An 11,541-nucleotide genomic window follows, 5' to 3' on the forward strand; every position below is an offset into this window, starting at 1 on the left:
AGCGAACTTGCAACATTGTATCAACTAGCCTATTCTGGGACCTGTGCCAGTGAGCTCAGGACAGACAGCTGTTTTTTATGACATTTCCACTGGATATATGGGATCATCATATCACGATATTTCGCTCTTTCACATCAAGGCTTGGTGATTATTAAAACATTTGCAATGGATGTAAATAAATATGAAGGCACTGTATGAATGAGAAGTTGGTTAAGGTAAAATAAAAAAATAAAAAGCAACAAGCCCAGACGGATTACCTGGCAGGCTCATTAAAGAGTTTGCTTACGAGCTAAGTGGAGCCATGGCCGTTATCCTAAACACTTCCCTCGATCAAAGTGTGGTCGCAAAGGAGTGGGAAGCTGCTACTGTGGTGCCCCTCCCCAAGACAAATCCACCCAGTGTTATCAAAATCAGACCGATCTCCCTTAAATTCTTTCTATGCAAAGCAGCCGAGAGCTTCATCTCCCAGTGGGCAGTAGAATACATCCTTCCCCAAATCGATGACCATAAATTTGGCTGGATCAAGGGTCATTCCACCACCCACTGCCTCTTGGACCTTACCAACGAGCTGTACAAGCACTCCGATAAGCCTGGCTTCATCTGTTCACTGGTCACCACTGAGTTTAGCAAGGCCTTTTAAAGAGTCTGCCAAAATGTGTCCATCACCAGACTCCTAGACATGGGGCATCGAACATCACTAGTCAGGTGGATCACTGACTTCCTATCTAACAGGCACCAGGCAGTGAAGTACCTTGGCTCCATGTCGGACAGTGTCATGTGGCCTCCCCCTGGGAATATTGCTTGGACCCCTGATGTTCATTGCATATATCAACATTGCAGCAAGCAACGCAGCAGTGGACGTTTATGGATGACCTTAGTAGAGGTGCAACCCCAAACTGCACCCTCTTCAATTCAACAAGATCTGTCCGACCTGGAGTCATAGTCCAGAGACACGATTCTCCACCTGTAGAAATGCAAACTACTTCACACCTACCACCACTGCACATCAATAACTCAAAGCTCCTGAGAGTTGAAGCCATAAAAATCCTAGGCATCCTCATCCAGGCAGACCTCCGTTGGACAGTACAGGTGGATGTGATCTTCAAGAAGGCCAGACAATGCCGAAATATACTGTAGCTCCGTCCCACAGGAGGACATGGTGATGATGTACACCAGATACATGCAGCCAATGACAGAATATGCGCCGCAAGTGTGGCACTCTGGTTTAACCAGCAAACAGCGGGACAGGATTGAGGGCGGTGCGCATCATACACTCTTTTAAAAAAAGGTGCTTTCTAGAACCTAAAAGGGTTCTTCCTTAGCACTGACGGTTATTTATTATTTAACTAGGCAAGCCAGCTAAGGACAAATTCTTATTTACAATGACAGCCTAGGAACAGTGGGTTAACTGCCTTGCTCAGGGGCAAAATGACAGATTTTTACCTTGTCAGCTCAGGGATTTGATCTAGCAACCTTTGCGGTTACTGGCCCAACACTCTAACCACTAGGCTACTTGCAGTCCAAGAAGATATGTATGTTAAAGTTTTTATAGTTTTTATTGCGTTGATGATTTTCTTGTGCAAAGTGTATTTGTGTGAATTGTGTCAAATAATTCCGTATCGGCTGCCATTGATACTGTACTTTGTAATGTCGAATTTGAAATAAACCATTCTATAAGAACACATTTATAGTTACAGTAATCTCAAAATTTTGCAATGGATGTGTTACTCATTTTAATGTTACATTAGTTTGTTAGATAGACTTAGCTTTAGACTATTTCTTGTATTTCAAAAGTAAAATTGAATTATTTTAAACTGATATAAGTATGGTTACATTTTAATTTATCTGTCTCTGTTAATTACTTAAATAGCAACAGTGAATCTATTTAGCTTTTAAGTGATCACTCAACAGTCAAACTCATAATAGCACTTTGGTAATAATCAGTGACAAATATCAAAGCTAAACAGGGTTCGGCTTGTTTAAAACCCTGGATGTGCAACCAAACGGTAGCTGAAGATAGATCAATTCTCATGTCAGAGGTGCTGTCCAGCTTTAGAGTTTTTTTTCTGATAGTGGAAAGAAAGTTGAAGATTTGACATAGTTTTAAAGGCAAAAATTGAACATGTTTTTATAGAAGGTGTGTCTATGTTTAAATTTGATTACCATGATGACAATCCTGTGGTTGGATTTTCACCCTCAAAACAACAGTTGATAACTTTTTTCAAATTCAATGTATTTTTCATGTAGATTCCTTGTCACAATACACATTGACAAATTACATTGAAACAATGTCGATTCAACCAGTTTTTTCCCAGTTATTTGAACCAGATTCTTCTGGTCTTGGGCAAAATATTATCATTATGTTATTGAAATGGCATTATCGTAATGTTCTGCCACAAACCTCATGTTTTAGTATTGTCTTTGTTATGTAGGTGTTGAAATGTAATTGCAAACCTTTCATAGTCACCACTCTAGTGAACATACAGTGCCTTGCGAAAGTATTCGGCCCCCTTGAACTTTGCGACCTTTTGCCACATTTCAGGCTTCAAACATAAAGATATAAAACTGTAAAACTGTATTTTTTTGTGAAGAATCAACAACAAGTGGGACACAATCATGAAGTGGAACGACATTTATTGGATATTTCAAACTTTTTTAACAAATCAAAAACTGAAAGATTGGGCGTGCAAAATTATTCAGCCCCTTTACTTTCAGTGCAGCAAACTCTCTCCAGAAGTTCAGTGAGGAGCTCTGAATGATCCAATGTTGACCTAAATGACTAATGATGATAAATACAATCCACCTGTGTGTAATCAAGTCTCTGTATAAATGCACCTGCACTGTGATAGTCTCAGAGGTCCGTTAAAAGCGCAGAGAGCATCATGAAGAACAAGGAACACACCAGGCAGGTCCGAGATACTGTTGTGAAGAAGTTTAAAGCCGGATTTGGATACAAAAAGATTTCCCAAGCTTTAAACATCCCAATGAGCACTGTGCAAGCGATAATATTGAAATGGAAGGAGTATCAGACCACTGCAAATCTACCAAGACCTGGCCGTCCCTCTAAACTTTCAGCTCATACAAGGAGAAGACTGATCAGAGATGCAGCCAAGAGGCCCATGATCACTCTGGATGAACTGCAGAGATCTACAGCTGAGGTGGGAGACTCTGTCCATAGGACAACAATCAGTCGTATATTGCACAAATCTGGCCGTTATGGAAGAGTGGCAAGAAGAAAGCCATTTCTTAAAGATATCCATAAAAAGTGTTGTTTAAAGTTTGCCACAAGCCACCTGGGAGACACACCAAACATGTGGAAGAAGGTGCTCTGGTCAGATGAAACCAAAATTGAACTTTTTGGCAACAATGCAAAACGTTATGTTTGGCGTAAAAGCAACACAGCTGAACACACCATCCCCACTGTCAAACATGGTGGTGGCAGCATCATGGTTTGGGCCTGCTTTTCTTCAGCAGGGACAGGGAAGATGGTTAAAATTGATGGGAAGATGGATGGAGCCAAATACAGGACCATTCTGGAAGAAAACCTGATGGAGTCTGCAAAAGACCTGAGACTGGGACGGAGATTTGTCTTCCAACAAGACAATGATCCAAAACATAAAGCAAAATCTACAATGGAATGGTTCAAAAATAAACATATCCAGGTGTTAGAATGGCCAAGTAAAAGTCCAGACCTGAATCCAATCGAGAATCTGTGGAAAGAACTGAAAACTGCTGTTCACAAATGCTCTCCATCCAACCTCACTGAGCTCGAGCTGTTTTGCAAGGAGGAATGGGAAAAAATGTCAGTCTCTCTATGTGCAAAACTGATAGAGACATACCCCAAGCGACTTACAGCTGTAATCGCAGCAAAAGGTGGCGCTACAAAGTATTAACTTAAGGGGGCTGAATAATTTTGCACGCCCAATTTTTCAGTTTTTGATTTGTTAAAAAAGTTTGAAATATCCAATAAATGTCGTTCCACTTCATGATTGTGTCCCACTTGTTGTTGATTCTTCACAAAAAAATTACAGTTTTATATCTTTATGTTTGAAGCCTGAAATGTGGCAAAAGGTCGCAAAGTTCAAGGGGGCCGAATACTTTCGCAAGGCACTGTATATTTTATTGGTAGATGTCAATGTTGTTGATAGTTTAGTAAATAGCCTTCTATTATTTTATGGTGAATCTTCATAATTACCTTTTATCTTTTAGTGAGGTGGCAACATGGTAAAAGAGAGTCTCCGAGCCTGGGTCCAGGACGCTGAGGATATCCTGGTGCACATCAATGTTGGAGGCCTGAAGCGCAGCCTGTTCTCGAGCACTCTAAGTAATTTCCCCGATACACGTCTGGGACGCCTGCTGGCCTGCGAGTCCGAGGAGGCCATATTGCAAGTTTGCGACGATTACGACGCTCAACAAAAGGAGTTTTACTTTGACCGCAACCCGGGACTCTTCCCTTACGTGCTGCAATTCTACCAGACCGGCAAACTCCACATCATGGAGGAACTGTGCATCTTCTCTTTCTGCCAGGAAATTGAATACTGGGGAATCAATGAGTTCTTCCTGGACAGCTGCTGTAGCTACCGTTACCATGATCGCAAACTAGAGAGCCGCCACAAGAGCTGGGATGAGGAGAGTGATGTTAGCAGTGTGGACACTTCTGTGGATGAGATCTCAGACCTGAACAAGGACATCCAGCACTTCCAGGAAATGCGCTGTGGAAACGCCCGGAAGTACCTGTGGCTGACTCTGGAGAACCCGGGCTACTCCATTCCCAGTAAGCTTTTCAGCTTTCTCTCCATAGCTGTGGTTCTGACCTCCATATCCATCATGTGCATTAACAGCCTTCCAGAGTACCAGCACTTTGACGAGGATGGCAAACAAGTGGAGGAGCCGACCCTGCAAGCGCTGGAGTTCTTCTGCATCTGCTGGTTCACCTTTGAGGTAGTGACGCGGATGCTTTTGGCGCCCAACAGGAGAAAGTTCTTCCGCCACCCGCTTAACATAATCGACATTGTGTCGGTGTTGCCCATCTATATCACGCTGCCCATTGACCTGGCGTTGGGCAGTGAATCAGAGCTGGGGAACCTGGGCAAATTGGTGCAGGTGTTCCGCCTCATGAGGATATTCAGGGTTCTGAAGCTGGCCAGACATTCAACAGGCCTCAGGTCTTTGGGAGCAACGCTAAGGGTGAGCCATACCACTACAACTACAATACCCCATTATATGTGAAAGTATCATATCACATCTATCATACATTTTCATACAGAACATGACGTTATAATTGTGAGTCATTCTGTGTTGATAGTGTCAAATTCATAATCACATCGTATCTTTATAAGCAGTTTATCCTACGGTGAAATTTAGCGACTGAAATGTAGCACTCTTGCTGTCAATTACATCTGTTTGAGCTGTCTGTTCAGTTTTTTAGGCCTATTTTGTATCACAAATTGCATAATTCAAACTAGAAACTGAACAGGGGTAATCTTGGAAGGCACTGCCTTTATCTCTGATCCATTTGGAGAAGTGTATTACAGGGCATTCAATTCCCAAATCATTCACCACCCAATCCTCACCTGTATTGTCTTACAAAATAAAGTCATAATCTAATATAACATGCAAATGATCACAAATAGAAGAATTTCTGAATTTAATGGAATTTATATCACATACCCACTCTGACATATTGTGTTTATCTGCCACTGTGTGTCTCTGTAGCACAGTTACAGGGAGGTTGGCATCCTGCTGCTGTACCTGGGCGTGGGTGTGTGCGTGTTCTCTGGCTTTGCCTATACTGCAGAGTATGAGGAGGACGTGGGGCTGGATACCATTCCTGCCTGCTGGTGGTGGGGCACCGTCAGCATGACCACCGTGGGCTACGGCGATGTGGTGCCCGTCACGGTGGCCGGCAAGCTGGCGGCCAGTGGCTGCATCCTGGGTGGGACCCTGGTGGTGGCCCTGCCCATCACTATCATCTTCAACAAGTTCTCTCACTTCTACCGCAAGCAGAAGGCCCTGGAAGCCTCGGTGAGAAACAGCAACAAGAAGAAGGTCAAAGTGTGCAGTGACAATGTGCAGGAGGAAGAGGATGAGGATGGGGGTTTGGATAGGGATAGCCAGTGTCTGGAGGAGCTGGATGAGGATGAAGATGATGGAGGAGTGGTAAATTATAGCTATGTTGATCATCCACCGCTGCCTATGGAGAGGTCCAGCCCGTTGGCGAGGAGGAAAGAGTTCTTCAACTCTGAGTGCTTCACCATAAACACAGGACAGATGACAGAAGAATTATTACAGGGAAAGTAAACACAGTATATACATGAACTGAAATGAATTATAAGCACCCCATGTTCTCTGTTCTGTTTGGTGTTACCATAAGGTATTGATTCAGCACTGTGCTGTCTCTGGGTTTGAAGGAACTCTTCCTGAATCCAAAATTGTGACACTGTTAATGGGAAATAATGCCATTGTAATGAAGCTAATATCAAGCCTCCACTAGTTCCTATGGTGTCTTCTGCTTGCCCTGTACAGAACAGAGATTAATTTGGATATGCTCCATCAACACCCCATTCTGAAGTTGCGCAGTGTTCTGTTACTGTATACTTTTAATCACAACTCAATACCAAATTATACCAATGTATTCCTTGTTGGAATTCCTACTTCCTCTTCATATTTGTGAGGGTCTCCTATTACAAAATAGAAAAGAGGCTAGCCTAGGTCTATATTCTACCCTATAGGTTGGAACTTGGAAGAGTTAAGCCAGTGCTGCATTTAGATGAAAGAGGAAAATTATACAAATAAATTGTCTTGCTCAAAACAAATGAATGTATGACACAGCAAACACTTATTATAACATGCAGCTTTAGACAATCCTAACAATTTCCCCTTTTTTAGAGAATGCATACAGTATTGCCACAGCTAGAGCAAGTTTTGAGTGTATAAAGTGTGTAAAAATGTCTGGACACTGCATGTTCTCAAAATCAACATTGTGGGAGGCATTCTCCGCAAGGTCGGCAGAATGCAGATGTTTCCAGGGATCAGGCGTCTTTTTACGCCTGTTATGTTAGGTAAGGTGGGAAGTAATGGCCCTGCTGTACGGTTGAGTGTTGCAATCCACATACAGTGCTGTACCTCCACTAATGCTTTTAGACTGGCCTGCTTGGAGTACCCATCTTTCCGGAAAGTTTGTCCTGTGTCAGAATCCATTAAATGTAACACAAGCTTAGCTCCTGGAACATTAAGGGAATCATTCACCTGATTGAAAACAGATCCTTCCCCCACAGCAACCTTGTCGACTTACTTAAAGACCAACATCTTGTAAGGCAAAGTAGTAGTCTACAGTACTTGTCATTTTGTTTTGCATTATTTTCAATCATTTTGGCAACTATAATTTACCATGTTAAATTTCTATCTTTATGATATGGTAATACTTTCAGACATGGCCGGTGACTCTGCTGGAAATATTCATCAATCATTTTGTGAACTTGACTCCTCATCCAAATTTCTTGCACAACAATGTGCCATAGGACACTATTTGTTGCGTATGTTAATCAATGTCATGCTTCAAGTCTGGCTGCTTCTCCCAGCAGTCAAAATTGGGCACATGACATAATTTTCTTGTTTGGTTGAGAAGATGTCAAAATGACAGAAACATTAACTTGCTTGACCATGCTGAATTTATTCTACCACTGTGTCTTCTTATTGTCGCGGTCTTTAGGCCTATACTGTATATCACGGTCACAAGGCATATGAATTAACAGGTTATAGAACAAACATCGCAATTATCACAAAACATAGGTTGCTGCCAGACAGTCCTAAGTAAATTATTGCTTGAGAAATTGCTCTTTTTAATAAGAAGCTATTTTTGTTTCTGTTGGACCATTTTAATTGAAAACAATCACAGTAAGGTACTACATTAATTGAAAAGATTTGATATTGAGATAAAAGCACATGTATTTTTTCTGGTTGCTGAAATGACTTTAAAAAACTTCCTTTTTAAATTAATATACAACATTTCCTGTTGCTTTTCATCTTCTACTGCTCTCACACCCTTCACATGCCCATCCATATTTTCTAGTTGTTTACTTGAACTGTTACACAGCTTTGTTCATGAAACCAAATTGAGATGTTTCATTGTGGCCACTTGATATGATTTGCTGTTCATGGTGCAATGCAAGTCATATATGAGTGGTCATAAGAAAGTGAAGATACTGAAAGCTTTGAAAGTCAATGCATTTCAAATTAATAAATGCAATATAAAACCTGCTGTTGAGCATTGCTTATAAAGGTCGAAATAGTTTTGTACGTAGTTATGTAACTGCAAAAGCATATTAGGAGTAACTTCTACAAACACAGACACACAGACACAGGCTGAAATAGACACCAATGCTCCAGACAGCTTGAAGGAGACAAGGCTCAAATTCAGAGTGACCCTATTAAAAATGCATCCCTGCTATTTTGGCAAATAAAACACAGGACGAAATGACAAGAAATAAAGGATAGGAAACAACCTTCACCTTTTATGTTTATGAAGGATTTTAGGATTCTATTTAAGTACCAGTATTTCTCTCTTAACAAGAAAATGAAATTGGTAGTGTGTACATGAAACCTAAATCAATATTATCAATATATGACATCCCAAACACTCATAAAAGTACACTGGTTCCAACATTTATTTCACCTTTATTTAACCAGGTAGGCAAGTTGAGAACAAGTTCTCATTTACAATTGCGACCTGGCCAAGATAAAGCAAAGCAGTTCGACAGATACAGCAACACAGAATTACACATGGAGTAAAACAAACATACAGTCAATAATACAGTAAAATAAGTATATTTACAATGTGAGCAAGTGAGGTGAGATAAGGGAGGTAAAGGCAAAAAAAGGCCATGGTGGCGAAGTAAATACAATATAGCAAGTATAAACACTTGAATGGTTGATTTGCAGTGGAAGAAAGTGCAACGTAGAGATAGAAATAATGGGGTGCAAAGGAGCAAAATAAATAAATACAGTAGGGAAAGAGGTAGTTGTTTGGGCTAAACTATAGATGAGCTATGTACAGGTGCAGTGATCTGTGAGCTGCTCTGACAGCTGGTGCTTAAAGCTAGTGAGGGAGATACGTTTTTCCAGTTTCAGAGTTTTTTGTAGTTCGTTCCAGTCATTGGCAGCAGAGAACTGGAAGGAGAGGTGGCCAAAGGAAGATTTGGTTTTGGGGGTGACCAGAGAGATATACCTGCTGGAGCGCGTGCTACAGTTGGGTGCTGCTATGGTGACCAGCGAGCTGAGATAAGGGGGTACTTTACCTAGCAGGGGCTTTTAGATGACCTGTAGCCAGTGGGTTTGGCGACGAGTATGAAGCGAGGGCCAGCCAACGAGATCATACAGATTGCAGTGGTGGGTAGTATATGAGGCTTTGGTGACAAAACGGATGGCACTGTGATAAACTGCATCCAATTTATTGAGTAGGGTATTGGAGGCTATTTTGTAAATGATCGAGGATCGAGGATTGATAGGATGGTCAGTTTTACAAGGGTATGTTTGGCAGCATGAGTGAAGGATGCTTTGTTGCGAAATAGGAAGCCAATTCTAGATTTAAATTTGGATTGGAGATGTTTGATGTGAGTCTGTAAGGAGAGTTTACAGTCTAACCAGACACCTAGGTATTTGTAGTTGTCCACATATTTTAAGTCAGAGCCATCCAGAGTAGTGATGTTGGACAGGTGGGCAGGTGCAGGCAGCGATCGGTTGAAGAGCATGCATTTAGTTTTACTTGTATTTAAGAGTAATTGGAGAGTTGTATGGCATTGAAGCTCGCCTGGAGGGTTGTTAACACAGTGTCCAAAGAAGGGCCAGAAGTATACAGTATGGTGTCGTCTGCGTAGAGGTGGATCAGAAACTCACCAGCAGCAAGAGCGACATCATTGATGTATACGGAGAAGACAGTCGGTCCAAGAATTGAACCCTGTGGCACCCCCATAGAGACTGCCAGAGGCCCGGACAACAGACAACAGACTCTATCAGAGAAGTTGTTGGTGAACCAGGCGAGGCAATCATTTGAGAAACAATACACAAATCAAACACTAATGTTTAACACATGCATGACTTCCACTGCATGATTTAAGGAATGAACATTTCAAAACAATTTTCTTGGAATGAATACTAAATTTAAGGACCCGTGGAGTCTTTAGAGTACACACCAGTTCTTAATTCATATTACAGTGCTGGAATGCTTTCCAGAGATTACAACTTCAAAGAATGCGTTTCAATATAAGAGACAAAAACATTAGCCTGCCTATAGAACGTTACTCACAAAGAAATGGCTGTAACAATGTGATAAATCTCAAATAAACATAATCATAATAACATAATAGCAGAGCAGGTTTAGACTGAGGGATATTTTAAAGGTTTGAAGAGTTATAGCGGTGTGAAAAAGTATTTGCCCCCACTGATTTCTCTATTTTGACACTGAATGTTTTTAGATCTTCAACCAAAACCTAATATTAGATAAAGGGAACCTGAGCAAACAAATAACACAACATTCTGATGGTTATTTCATTTATTTGATAAACAAAGTTATGCAAAACCCAACGCCACTGTGTGAAAAAGTAATTGCCCCATTTACAATCAATAACTGGTTTTGCCACCTTTAGCTGCAATGACTCCAACCAAATTTTCAACTTTCTGTAGTTGTTTATCAGTCTCTCACATCACAGTGGAGGAATTTTTCATTCAGAAATGCTTTAACTCAGAGACATTTTAGGGTTTTTGAGCATGAACTGCTCATTTCAGGTCCTGCCACAACATCTCAAATAGGGTTTAGGTCTGAACTTTGACTAGGCCATTCCAAAACTTTAAATGTGTTGCTTTTCAGACATTCTGTTCTAAACTTGCTTGTGTGTTTTGGATCATTGTTTTGCTGCATGACCCAGCTGAGCTCCAGCTTTTGAATGGATGGCCTGACATTCTCGCTCAGAATTATTGGATACAGGCGAAGAATAGTGCCGGAGGGGATAGCTGCCGTTTTACGGTCTCCTGACCAACTGTGCTATTTTGTTTGTTTTTCTGCATTGTTTCTAACGTATTTCTTTACTTATTTTGTACATAATGTTGCTGCTACCGTCTCTTATGACCGAAAATAGCTTCTGGACAACAAAACAGCAATTACTCACCTCGAACTGGACCCACATTTTTTTTTTGACAAGTCCGACGCAAAGGACATACTGCTTTTTGAGAACAAGCCCCGTCATTTGCGTGAAGAAAAAACTGAGAAAAGGGGGCAGAGGTCGGCCTGCCTTCTGAGAATTCGTAGATGAGTGAGTAAACCTCCACTATCATCTGTTCTATTGACCAACGTGCAATCATTGGAAAATAAAATGAAATCCTGCAACGGCCTCAGACAAACCATCAAATAGGCAAAGCGTCAATACAGGATTAAGATTGAATTCTACTACACCGGCTCCAACGCTCGTCGGATGTGGCAGGGCTTGAAAACCATTACGAACTACAAAGGGGAAAAAGCTGCAGGGATCCGGGGATCCGAGCCTACCA

General features: G+C 41.3%; 1 protein-coding gene across 1 annotated transcript; it reads left to right on the plus strand.

Annotated features, from left to right (window-relative positions):
- Positions 1 to 4,218: 4,218 nt before the first annotated feature.
- si:dkey-43k4.5 (potassium voltage-gated channel subfamily S member 2) lies at positions 4,219 to 8,128 on the plus strand. The gene is made up of 2 exons (XM_021609111.2): positions 4,219 to 5,187; positions 5,716 to 8,128. Exons 1-2 carry the CDS (start codon positions 4,222 to 4,224, stop codon positions 6,298 to 6,300), a joined length of 1,551 nt encoding a protein of 516 aa, XP_021464786.1. The 5' UTR covers positions 4,219 to 4,221; the 3' UTR covers positions 6,301 to 8,128.
- The last annotated feature ends 3,413 nt before the right edge of the window (positions 8,129 to 11,541 follow it).

The sequence above is a fragment of the Oncorhynchus mykiss genome, chromosome 7, assembly GCF_013265735.2.
Source record: "Oncorhynchus mykiss isolate Arlee chromosome 7, USDA_OmykA_1.1, whole genome shotgun sequence".
In the NCBI taxonomy this organism is placed as follows: domain Eukaryota; kingdom Metazoa; phylum Chordata; class Actinopteri; order Salmoniformes; family Salmonidae; genus Oncorhynchus; species Oncorhynchus mykiss.